Source organism: Lagenorhynchus albirostris, chromosome 18 (assembly GCF_949774975.1).
Source record: "Lagenorhynchus albirostris chromosome 18, mLagAlb1.1, whole genome shotgun sequence".
NCBI lineage: Eukaryota > Metazoa > Chordata > Mammalia > Artiodactyla > Delphinidae > Lagenorhynchus > Lagenorhynchus albirostris.
The window spans coordinates 64,550,525-64,564,026 of record NC_083112.1 but is presented as its reverse complement, the minus strand read 5'-3'; the positions used below and the strand labels follow the sequence as shown (position 1 = coordinate 64,564,026).

The 13,502-nt window shown below is 47.8% G+C and overlaps 1 protein-coding gene across 1 annotated transcript in view; it reads right to left on the bottom strand.

The window, feature by feature from the left end:
- LOC132508733 (ATP-binding cassette sub-family C member 4-like) overlaps positions 1–13,502 on the bottom strand; it is a 171,068-nt gene that overhangs the window by 127,784 nt on the left and 29,782 nt on the right. Inside the window, 1 exon segment of the mRNA XM_060129087.1 lies at positions 3,020–3,212. Coding sequence (XP_059985070.1) covers positions 3,020–3,212 — 193 coding nt within the window.

Genomic DNA, 13,502 nt, shown 5'->3' with positions numbered 1-13,502 from the left:
GTTATCCAGGTAAGACTGAGGTGTTTCTAAATACCTGCAAGGCCCAGGAGCCCCGCCCAGGAGCCAGGCCAGCAGACGCTACATGAACACCAGGCTGTGCGGGGCACAGTTCCTCCCTTTAGAGAGCAGGTCCACCAAGTCTTTGACAGGCCTGCAGCTTGCACCTGGACACACCTCTCCTCCAGCTACAAAATAGAAAGAAACCACATGGGACTAAAAGTAACTGTGTGCATGCACAGTTGGGGCAAATTCTGGACCAAAAGATTTAAAGAAAGACAAAAAAACCCAACTGCCATTTCTGAAGAGCTGGGAGCAATGAACTGGGTGTCGGGAGCAAAAGCAGGGCACTGCGCATGCCCCCTGCACTCACCACCTAAGGGGGGGGCAGACCACCTAAGCCACCGGTCCAGTCTGACCCCTGGACACACCCCACCCTCATCCAGTATAAGGAATGAGCCCCCCTCAGCGAGCGAGCAAGGGAACCTGTCACTTGTTCTCGCTCCCTCCTGCAGCCAGTTCAGGGGCCCCACAAAAGCCTTGCCTGAATCTGTCTGGCCTCAAGTCAATTTCTACTGACTGGGGAAGGCCAAGAACCCTGGTCAGCCTCAAGTCCAGTAGGGCTGGTTTGAGATACACAGATGAACATACACAACAAGGGGAAGATTCAGATCTATTCCCACTCTGGGTAAGATCCAGCTCCCCTGCGTTGAGACCCTGCCAAAGCCCGATGTTCCAGGAACGCCTAACTCCAATCTGCTCCCTCCCTCTGCATTGCTCTGGCATCTAGAACAGGTTGAGCCACCCTGGACCTCCGTGGGGTCCCAGCTGTTTCCTGCACCTGTTGTTTCAGGCAATCCAGTGTTTATTTGATGCCCATGATGTGTCCAACGTGGGCCAGGCACTACACTAAAGAACTACCAGATACAGTCTGCTGTGAAAGGCCTTAGAAAACTCCTGGGGAGTCAGGATCACCCCACTTGACATGATGCTGGGCGGTGCGGGACTGGCCGTGCACATAAATGGAAGCCCTAGATCAGTACGAACGAAAGTGCTTGGAGAGGGGCATGGGGCTGCTGGCGGGCTCAGCTGCATTTGCTTAAATCAAGGACAGATGAGAAGGCAACCCAGGGGGCCCAGCAGAGTGAGCCGAGACCCAAAAGTGGGGATGAATGAGGCAGGTCACAGGGACAAGCCCCCTTCCCCACCCGCCCCCCGCCAGAGTGGAGGGTCATGTGCTGGGAAACAAATAGAGCGGCCAGTGGAGCCTAGAGTTTAACATTTTGACTCTGCAGGAAACAGGGAACCTTTGAAGGTCTTCAGAGTAAGAGGAGATGGTGAAAACTAGACTTAATGAGATATTCCACATGACCAAAGGTACTAAGAAGGCAATAATGTAACAATGGTTAAGAAACCGGGCTTTGGGGCTTCCCTGGTGGTGCAGTGGTTGAGAGTCCACCTGCCGATGCAGGGGACGCGGGTTCGTGCCCCGGTCCGGGAAGATCCCACATGCCGTGGAGCAACTAAGCCCGTGCGCCACAACTACTGAGCCTGTGCCCTAGAGCCCACATGCTGCAACTACTGAGCCCGAGTGCTACAACTACTGAAGCCCACGTGCCTAGAGCCTGTGCTCCGCAACAAGAGAAGCCAGAACAAAGAGTAGCCCCCGCTCGCCGCAACTAGAGAGAAAAGCCCGTGCACAGCAATGAAGACCTAACGCAGCCAAAAAAAAAAAAAAAAAAAAAAAATCCACCTTCCAATACAGGGGACAAGGGTTCGATCCCTGGTCGCTGAACTAAGATCCCACATGCCACGGGACAACTAAGCCTGTGTGTTGCAACTACTGAGCCCACGCGCTCTGGAGCCCACAAACCACAACTAGAGAGAAGCCCACGCGTTGCAACGAAAGATCCCGTGTGCCACAACTAAGACCCAATGCAGCCAAATAAATAACCAAAAAAAAAAAAAAAAAAGCCCCAAGTTTCAGGCCCATCTTGTTAGTAGTCCCAGCTACTAGATGGAAAACTTTAGTTAAGAGCTTCACCTCTCTGAGCCGTTTTTTATCTGTGTGTTTCCTCCCAGTTCAAGGAACCTTCAGTGGTTTCAGGACCAAATGATTCCTAGGCAGGACCACCTGCATCAAGACCATGCACTGCTTCTCCAAAGGCTAAAGATATGGATAAGACCCCACAGGCTTCAGGGACCCCATCCCCAGAGTGGTCCTCAAAGGTGGAAATGAAACATTAACAATAAGGAAAGGGCTGGTCATATATAATACACATTCCAGTCGTGGCTGCGAGTCCCAGGCAAATGCAAAACATGTTCAACAACAGTGTCCCCGTTCATTAAATACAAGAGTGATTTTTACCCACAGGAAATTTGCTACCAGTAGGTACCAGGACATACAGTGAGAGACGCACACGGAGAGAGTGAGGCAGAGAGACGTGGTCATAGACACAAGGACAGAGGGAGCCGGGTGCAGTTGGAACGCGCTGTCACATAAGATATATGGGAAGAGGTGGTGATATTACTGGAAGCCGGCAGCGGTCCAGGGCGCTAACTAGATACAGGAGGTTGTTAATAAGCTGATTGCTTTGGGGTAAAAAGGCTACAGCTTTAGTTCAAAACTGCGAATTCCTGAGCGGCATGGGGGAAGCCGGCTAACGGTGGGGTGCAGGGACTGCAGTCCCTCCTCCCGCTGGGTGGTGACGCCCCCGGGGCAGCCTCGGGTCTCAGCCTCCCCGCCTCCTGCTCTCTGGCGTTGCAGGTTGGCGGGGCGACTAGCGGCAAGGGAGGCAGACCCTGTGCCCCAGCCACCAGGTCGCCGGGTCTCCCTCCCCGGGCCTGCTCCCGCCCGGCCCGCGCGCCCGGGCGCAAAGGGGAACACGCCGCCGGCGTGGGGAGACTCCAGCGGCGGCGGAAAGCGCTCCCTCTGCCCAACACTCTGCCCCCTAAAGGGCGCCGGCGGCGTCCGGCAGGGGTCCGCGTTAGCGGGGTGTCGCAGCTCAGGCGGGGCGCTCACCAGAACAGGCGGGAGCAGAGGTTCGCGTCCTGCAGCGGGCTGGGCGGCACCTCCGGGTACGCCGGCAGCGTCTTGCCGGCGCTGGCGGGGAGTCTGGAGCCCCGGGCGCCTCCGCTCCGCAGGAACCCGGAGCGGAGCACCCGCGGCCGCTCCGTCCGCGTCTACCCCCAGCCACGCCGCCTTCCGGGAACGCCTAGTGTCGGGGGCGGGGAGGGGAGGAGCGCCCTCTACGCGCAGCTGTTAGAGGCCTGGGAGGCGAAGCCAGCGCGCAAGGTGCAGGGCTGCCGGACGAAGGGGGGCCGAGCGGACGCTGCCAGGAGCCACAGGCAGGTGTGAGGCAAGGCCGCAGGCGCAGTTGATGGAGGCGGGTAGGCGGGCTAAACAGCACACCGGGTCCAGCGCGCAGGCACCCACTTACTAGTACCTGGCTGCAAACTCTGCCAAAAGTGCTTGCTCTGAGCCCACGCACCCCAGAAGGTGGAGAGAGGAGGCTCAGGCTCTGCCCGCCTTTGCTACTCAAAAATGTCCCCTGGGGGGCTTCCCTGGTGGCGCAGTAATTGAGAGTCCGCCTGCCGATGCAGGGGACACGGGTTCGTGCCCCGGTCCGGGAAGATCCCACATGCCGCGGAGCGGCTGGGCCCGTGAGCCATGGCCGCTGAGCCTGCGCGTCCGGAGCCTGTGCTCCGCAACGGGAGAGGCCACAACAGTGAGAGGCCCGCGTACCGCAAAAAAAAAAAAGTCATTATAGACACATATATGTACAAATTTATTTATGTACACATGTTTATCAGAGCAGTGCTTATTACAATATAATAGAATTTATAAACATTCTACGTTCAGCAATAGCAGAATGATTAAATAAGTCGTTTTTAAACAAGTGTTTTTGGAACATCCATCAGACACCCTTCTAAGAACTGGGGATCAATGGTAAAAAAGGCATGTAAGTTTTATCTCCTCAAGAGGAAATAAAAGAGAGTAGTTGGAGACGGCCAGCAAACCCCGATTTAAATTGCACAGTCAAGAAACTTGAGCTGAAATGGGAAACCAAGAAGGAGCCAGCCTTGTCCAAATCTGGGAGAAAAAAAGATCCCCAAAAAGTGAAAACAAAAAATCCATGGCATTGGATAAGATAACTTGGGTGAGTGTAGATTTTTTTTAAAGGGAAGAGAGACCTGTTGCATCTGGAAGAGAGGGGATGTCCCTAGGCAAACTGCCACCCCCGAGACTGGGGAGGTCCCCCCAGTGAAGAGAGGAAATGGAGGCTTCCCAGAGCAAAACCACCAGGGGACCTGTGCCTGGGGAGGAAAACCAGAACTATAACTGACAATTCTGGAGGCTCAGTGTGACAATGAGAGTTAGAAACTACAGGGGGACCCAGTCATGCGAGGACTCACAACACGGTGATATTTTCCTCCAGGAGCTCCACCAGGATCCTACAGAAAATACCAGAGAAAAATCCCTCAGCCTTCCTGCTGGGGGAGGGGAAAGTAGCCAATTTGAAATAGACCCCAAGACTCCAAGGCTTGCCCTTGGGGGAAACTAGTTAACCAGAGTCTAACCTGCTGGGGTGTTAACTGAGCCTAACTGACCTGGGGGAAGAGAAATACCCAGCTCCAGCTGTCTCTAGCCATCCTGTCCCACATAAGGGAAGGGGTGGGGGGAGAAAAAAATGAGGAACACTTGTGAAGTTCATGGTCCAGAGGCAGAAGCTCACTGGGGGATTGAGACTTAATCGTGGGAACTGCCTGCCCTCACACCTCACCACCTCATTACTAAGGCCTTGTTACAGCAGTTCCTTTAACCCAGGACATTGTGTCTGCATATCCAAAAAAAGTTACAAGGCACACCAAAAGCCAAAAACAAAATTTTTTTTGAAGAGACAGAGCATGCGTCAGAACCAGATGTGGCAGGGATGTTGGAATGATCAGACCAGGAATTTAAATGCAACTATGATTAATACACCAAGGGCTCTAATGGATAAAGTAGACAGCATGCAAAAACAGATGAGCAGTGTAAGCAGAGAGATGGAAATCCTCAGAAAGAACCAAAAAGAAACGCTAGAGATAAAAAGCACTGTAGCCGAAGTGAAGAATGCCTCTGATGGGCTTATTAGCAGACTGGCCACAGCTGAGGGAGGAGTTGCTGAGCTAGAGGATCTATCAACAGAATCCACAAAAGCCAAAAGGCAAAGAGAACGAAGGCTAGAAAAACCAGAATGTCCAGGACTGAGGAACAAATACAAAAGATTCCACATCTGCTTACTGAGAATTCCAGAAGGAGAAGCAAGAGAGAAAGGGACAAAAGAAACGTTTAAAACAATAATGACTCAAAATTTCCCCCAATTAATGTCAAACACCAAACCACAGGTCCAGGAAGCTCAGAGAACACCAAGCAGAATTAATGTCAAAAAAAAAAAAAAACCCCAACTCCTACAACTAGGTATACTATTTTCAAATTAAAGAAAAACACTTTGGCTATAGAGGAATAAAGATAAGAATTACATCCAACTTCTCTTCAGAAATCATGCAAACAAGAAGAGAGTGGAGTGAAAAATTTTAAGTGTTGAGAGAAAAAAATCACCAACCTAGAATTCTGTACCTTGTGAAATGATCTTTCAAAACTGAAGGAGAAATATTTTTTTTCAGACAAACAAAAACTGAGGGACTTTGTTGCCGGTGGACTTGCTTTGCAAAAAATGTTAAAAGCAGTTCTTCATTGAGAAGGAAAATGATGTCAGAAACAAAGACCTACATAAAGTAAGGAAGAGCATCAAAGAAGGACAAAGGGAATAGTTCTGCCAGAGGAACAGATAAAACGGTATTGAAAGGGGCTTCCCTGGTGGCGCAGTGGTAGAAAATCCGCCTGCCGATGCAGGGCACACGGGTTCGTGCCCCGGTCCGGGAGGATCCCACATGCCGTGGAGTGGGTGGGCCCGTGAGCCATGGCCGCTGAGCCTGTGCGTCAGGAGCCTGCGCGTCCGGAGCCTGTGCTCCGCAATCAGAGAGGCCACAGCAGTGAGAGGCCCGCGTATCGCAAAAAAACAAGACAAACAAAAAAAAACGGTATTGAAAGCTTTGAACAGTAGCCAGAATGGAAGAACTTACAAAAGCTGTATCCTGAGAGTGCAGTGACGAAAGCAACAGAGAAGTTGTGAGGATTTTAGCAAAGAGGCTATTAGACTCTGCCTGCCACTCCCATCCCTTCATTTCTCTTTCATGGCAACCACATGTCGTATGTCACCTCACCTGTGGACTGAGGATCAGCCAACTCCCTGACTTGTGCACTGAACCCTGTTTACTGCACTGATGGTTAATACTTTTATTGACTCAACTGTAGGTTCTTTCTGGATTCCTAACATTTGACTACGCCTGAGCTTTGGTAGCTAAGGATATTCTTCTTTTACTTTGCAGTGGGTTTTGCTGGGTTCTGCCTGCTGATGGCATTTAACTACTGACCACTGTCTACTACACAGAGGAACCAAGATAAGGTGGCAGCTTTGGATAAGAAGCAATTGGGAAAGAGCAGCTGGCCTTTGACCCAAATCTAGTAGTTTAGGTCAGAAAGCCTGAGGTGCAAGCTCTTCAGAATGAGCTGATCTGTAAGGATACATGTAACGCCATGTCATGTGTCCATGCAAAGCTCAGAATCAAACTATGTAGTATAGCTTGCCCGTATCCTGTCAGAGATGCCACTGTCTCTAAATTGAGACCAAAGTTTCCACACCTTTCACCAACTAGTGTGTATGTATGTGTCATTTATCATTTTTCAATAGTCAGTCAACTTAAGTCTTTACTCGTTAATCAAGATTGCCAGGCAGGCTATTTCTAGCACACATCTGTGTGTCCTATAGGACTGCAGCCTTTACTCTGCTGCCCTCAAACTGCTTTTCTTATTTCAGATTTAGACTTTCATCCAGCCGCTATCAAGCATTGCCATCCATCTCTGCCTGTCAGTCAGCTGGTTCAGTTTCCATAAAACAACCAAGTCTGCCTTATAATGGCACTTGTTTGTAGGTCCATTTTGGTGTTTTATTACATTTTCCTGCATTCTTTAAAATAAATGACTAGAAGATGGAAAAATTAATATGCTAATAGTAATAATGCAATTCCTGCAAAGATGGAGAGAGTATGAAGTAGAACAAAGGAGGTAACTCTTCCATCTGGTTCGGATGCATATTGGAAGTCAACTCACTGATTATATGCTTAATTTCGAAGGAAAGGAATTTTTTTGAATCTATGGAAGCTTTATTCATAACTGCCAAAACCTGGAAGTAACCAAAACGTCCTTCAGTAGGTGAATGGATAAATAAACTGGTTCATCCAGACAGTGGAGTATTATTCAGCACTAAAAAGAAATGAGCTACCAAGACATGAAACAACATGAAGGAAACTTAAATGCTTGTAACTAAGTGAAAGAAGCCAGTCTGAAAAGGCTACACATACTTTATGATTCTAAGTATATGACAGAAAGGCAAAACTATGGAGTCAATAAAAAGAGCAGTGGCTGCCAGAGGGCGGAGGTGGGAGTGAGGGATGAACTGGTGGAGCACAGAGGATTTTAGGACAATGAAAATACTCTGTATGATACCATAATGATGGAAATGTCATTATATATTTGTCCAAAACCATAGAATGCACAATACCAAGAGTGAACCCTAATGTAAGCTATGGACTCCGGGAGACTTCCCTGGTGGTCCAGTGGTAAAGAATCCACCTTGCAATGCAGGGGACAAGGGTTCGATCACTGGTTGGGGACCTAAGATCCCGCATGCCGTGGGGCAACTAAGCCCGCACGCCACTACTACTGAGCTCGCGCGCCTCAACGAAAGAGTCCATGTGCCGCAAACTACAGAGCCCGTGCACCCTTGAGTCCACATGCCACAACTAGAGAGAAGCCCGCATGCCACAACAAGAACACACGCACCACAAGGAAATATCCCACATGCTGCAACTAAGAGCTGATGCAGCCAATAAATAAATAAATAAAATATATTTTTTAAAAACCTATGGATTTCAGGTGACTATGATGTGTCAGTGTAGATTCATCAATTGTAGCAAAAGTATCACTCTGGTGGAGGAATGTTGGTAGTGGGGAGGCTATGGAGTGCGGGGACAGGGCAGATATGGGAAATCTCTGTACTTGCCACTACAAAACAAAAGAGAGAAAAAAGAAAAATCTATGAAATACTAATAAGATATCGATGAAGATTATATATGCAAAAGGTGAAGTGTTATAATAGAGGACATAAAGAGATTTTTTTTTAAGTTAGAGGCTGAGATTCATATTAATAAATTGTCCCATGGATCCCTTAGAGAATTTCACAGGCTTATACATCATCTGATAGAGATACAGCTTTCTCCAACTCAATCAGGAAAATTAGAAGGCCAGACTTAGCCTATCTCCTGTCAATTTTTAAAAAGTAATGTATAACACACTACCAAAGTGATCATCATTAACCTCCTTTCCATCCCTTGCAAATTACCATCAGCAGGTCCATTTTTTCTTCATTAAACTTTTTTTCTGTTTATTAAATGGGACTTCAGTTGAACTAAGAGAAATAGAATTTGAGGTAAGAAATACATTTATAAAATTAATTTGCATTGCGTTATATTAATGTTAAATCTCTGTTTTGGATAATCATAGATATATGACATTCAGGGTTTCAAAAGCTGAAATGCTCTTCCCGAACATAAAGAACTCTAGAATTCTTTTTTGTTTTCTGAAAAGGGACTTCCCTTCACTCCATCTAGACAGTCTATTTTCAACTGCACTCTCAGGGAAGCTATGGGTATAAAATTAGCAAATTGAATCTAAATGAAACGTATGTTTCCTACCCTCACAGAGCTTACAACTTATACTGTGTGTGCAATTCCCATCCTTTGGGTCACACCTTTGAGTGAAGCCTTCTATTGTAATATGAACAACAGAAAGGAAGTCCACTATGTTTCAGTATTAAAACAAAACATATTGACTTTTTTGATGGGCATTTTTCTAAAATGTGTTGCCGATGTCCCTCCATCCTTAGGGTATGCAGAATATGATGACAAACATTATTAATTATTTGGTATCATTATCAGCAAGTAGTGTTGTGCCGTTTGGTACAATACCCTTAGGGCCTAATGAAACACAGGTGTAGGGGTTTACGGATTTACTTACATACTAATAGCAACCATTTATCTTTTAAAACTTTCATGTCCGTTTTTTATATATTTTTCTTCTCTTTCCTTTTCTAATCATATTTTACTTTTTACTATTTATAAATTGGCTTGTTAAGTAAGATTTAACAGGCTTTAAAGTAAGCATCTGAGGGTCTCTGCTAGGAAAAATAATGATGAGTTTGGACACACAATTTTGGCAACTTAGATGCCTCTTGGTCTCAGTTGTCTTCTGTGAGACTGAAATTGCCCGAAGAATGACAGCTGGAGAAGTGAATGTTATCAGAAGGTGTTTTGGCTTGCTAATGGCTTTATAAGTGTTCCTAAATGATTAGTAAATTTCCCTTCTTCTTTTAATATGAAATATTTCAAGAATGCTAAAAATACGCCCAATTTTATTTTTCAAATGTACATATATCCAAAACAGATTATATAAAGTGTTGAGGGCTTCCGTGGTGGCACAGTGGTTGGGAGTCCGCCTGCTGATGCAGGGGACGCGGGTTCGCGCCCCGGTCCGGGAAGATCCCACATGCCGCAGAGCAGCTGGGCCCGTGAGCCGTGGCCGCTGAGCCTGCGTGTCCGGAGCCTGTGCTCCGCAACGGGAGAGGCCACAGCAGTGAGGGGCCCTCGTGTTGACATTTTCCTAGAGTTATTTACGAATTTTCATTAAAGAAATAAGATGTATAGGAACAAACCAAAAAGAGAGAGAGGGACAGAGAAACCAAAGGTGGAGCTCTGAAGCCCTCCAACATTTACAGGTAGAGACCCACCCAAGGAGACTGAGGTGGAGAAAATGTGCAGTCACAGACGTGCAGGAAAAGCTGGAACCCATGCTTCTGAAGACAGAAGAGTAACAATCTGATTAGGCAACGTGGAGATTTTTGACTTAGAAAAAGCAGCATTTTAAAGACAGAGAGAGAAACCCTATAAAACTGTTGAGCAGAAAACAGTGTGTGAAGGTGTGGAGACAGTGGTTATAACAACTCCTGTGAGAAATTTTGCTGTGAGGAGGAACAGAAAAGAAGTAGAAAAAGAAATAATTACAGGAGTACAACCCTTGAGAAGGCACTCCTCCACGCTGTAGACTGTTCTATAGCCAGTGTTTAATAACATGGGTGAGAGTTGCCAGTGCCTGCCCATAAGCCCTGGCCCCTTCCATTTCACACCAGCCTGATGTCCTGCAACTCTGTCCTTCAGAATGTGACTTTGAGGTGTTGCAGATGTAATTAAGGTGAGGTCACTAGGGCGGGCCCTAATCCAGCTGGTATGATTGGTGTCCTTATGAAAAGGGGACGTTTGGACACAGGGAGAACACCAGCGGAAGCTGCAGGCAGACATGGTGGTGCTGTGTCTCCAAGCCAAGGAACACCAGAGATTGTCAACACATCACCAGAAACGAGGAGAGAGGCAGGGAACAGACGGTCCTCACAGCCCCCAGAGGCAGCCACCCCTTCCCACACCTTGATTTTGGAGTTCTGGCCTCCAGAACTGTGAGAGAATGAATTTCTGTTGTTTAAGCCGCCCAAGCTTAAACCTGCCACGTGTGCTCCAGAGAACAGCCTCCACACAGGTCTGTCCCACCCTTATGCCACCCCCATCTTTATCCCCTTGACCACCAGAACGATCCTCCCAAAAGGCAAATCCCATCAGGGTTCACCCCCCTCAGGACGCTTTATCCGTCTTTGATGCAGTCCTCCTCCATCCCCATGCCTGGTCATTTTCTGTGAGCGCTCTCCCCCCTCGCCCCCTCCCAGGTCCACTGAGACACAGGCCACTGCCCGAGGGCCTCCTGCCCTTGCTGTGCACGTGGCTCCTTCTTCCTGGTCTCACATTCACTCCCCTCCCTGCAGGAAGCCCAGGCTAACCTGCCTTCATCTCCCCCAGACGGATGGGGCCATTCCTCTTCTCTGTGCCCATCACAGCCTCTTCTAACCCCATTAGAGCCAGGTTTTATTGCGTTGCGTTACTTCCTTCTTTTTTTTTTTTTTTTTTGCGGTACGCGGGCCTCTCACTGTTGTGGTTGAGAGTCCGCCTGCCGATGCAGGGGACACGGTTTCGTGCCCCGGTCCGGGAAGATCCCACATGCCGTGGAGCGGCTGGGCCCGTGAGCCATGGCCGCTGAGCCTGCACGTCCAGAGCCTGTGCTCCGCAACGGGAGAGGCCGCAACAGTGACAGGCACGCATACCGCAAAAATAAATAAATAAGTAAATAAAAAATAAACAGAAACAAAAGAAAACAAAAAAAACTTCACATTGCAACAGAACTCAAAGCTACAAAGAATAGATTGCTTATTGAAGATGTGGGCAGGAAGGGCGAGGAACAAAGTGGGCGAAGATACTAAAAAGGTATAAACGTCCAGTTATAAAGGAAGTCATGGGGACGTAATGTGCAGCACGGTGACGATAGTTAATACACTGTATTATATATTTGGAAGTTGCTAAGAGTAGATCTTAAAAGTGATGATGGATGTTAGCTAGACTTACTGTGGTGATCACGTTGCAGTGTATCCAACTTTCAAATATCATGATGCACACCTGAAACTGATATGTTATATGTCAATTATACCTCAACTGAAAATATTTTGTCAAGGGAGTGAGAACCCTATTTATTACCTTAGTTTCATTTTACCTTTACTGATAAGTGTCACACTCTATTTTAATATTTAGTCTAAAGGAGTTGATGATGTGATTTTTTTTTTAGTCTTTAATTTTTTGTCTCTTGGTTCTTGGATGTGTTTGCTGTGGTTAACATTTGGTGTTTTAAAAAGAGAGACAGAACATAACGTTATGAGCTCCTTCCTGGAGGGCCGCGGGCTTTTACTGTTTTTCTCCCAGGCCTAGTGCCTGGCCTGCCCCCAGCAGGTGCTGACCAGAGGCTGGATTTTAACCCCTCAGGGAAAGACTCTGGTGCGGCATTTGAGAGGCTGGGGAAGGACTCCTTTAGGACTGAAGACTGTGTGCATAGGAGGAAACAGGGGTGACTGTGACCCCGTCCCGAGGGCGCGGGGACAGGCACCACCACCTGAGTCCTGCCTCCTCTCTGCTTCATCTCGAGATTCTCTCTCCAGCCTGAGCTGCAACGCGCCTTAATCCCTTTCAGCTCCTGGAACTCACCGAACCCACTTTGTTCTGGGCCTTTGCACCCATCTCTCCCCTGCCTGGAGTCCCCTCTCCTCTTTACTGACCGACTCTTCCTCTTCTTCAGGTCACAAGTGACACACGCTCTGCCCAGCAGGACGCCTCCTCCTCCATGAGGTGAGGTCCCCTTCCCTGCCCTGGCCCTCCTGACTCTCCCGTGTCCGCTCCTTTCTCATCTCCTTCCTCCTTCAGCCCAGAAGAGCGGAACCTGTGTCTCCTCCATGGACCCCAGCACCTGTCTCGGGGCCTGGCGCACAGTAGGGCTCAGTACTTGCTGGGTGACTCTGAAAGCACACAGGCTGTAGGTGAAGAACTTTCCAAGTCCCAGATGTGTCCACTTGCTTCTCTTTTCTCCTTGGACTAAGAACTTAGCGGCTAATAAACCCCAGGCAGGAGGTGGGTATCAGAAGAAGAGACAAGTGTATGATTTAAATAGAAGATAGTTGGAGAGAGAGGAAAAGAACTTGCTAGTTCAGGAAATGCATGGCCAACAGCCAGTTGCTGTGATTCGCACACAGCCTGTCCTGTCGTGTATGAAGAGGGCTCCCAGGATGAACGTGCCGTGGAGACTTTCCCTAAGGGTTCACTCTGGCTGATTCTCTGATATGCCGAGGCTCTGTGGACGAGGCTGGAAATGAAAACTGAACTTGGAGGGAAACACATGTTGTGTCTCTTTGTATAAATGGTTGTCATTTTCTACCCCAGGTAAGCCAGTTTAATAGTGACATCACACAAATTATAGTGTACAAATCTCTCATCCACTCCCAGGTTAGAAAGGACCTGGGTATCATTGAATCCCATCCCTCGACCTCTGCAGGAATTCCCTCTGCAGAATCTGATGATTCCCAACTTTCCGTTCCCCACTGCACTAACTTAAAGGCAGCCAGTCCCATATTTGGAGACTTCTGATCGTTACAAAATCCCCTGTAGCCCAGGGCCTTGTATGAAGTTGTGATTTATTGAATTAGATAATAAGGGGAACCTATAGATTAAAAGAGATTGAAGAGACATATCAGTCAAATGCAACAGCGAATATAGGAGTCTTATATGGAGACTGACTTAACAAACCCACTGTAAAAGTTTTTAAATTATGAGGAATATGAAGTAAAGACATTTTTTTAAATAACTAACTAAATAATGAGGAAATGAGGGCTACTCAAAACATTGCTTGGCTATTCGATGGTGTGATG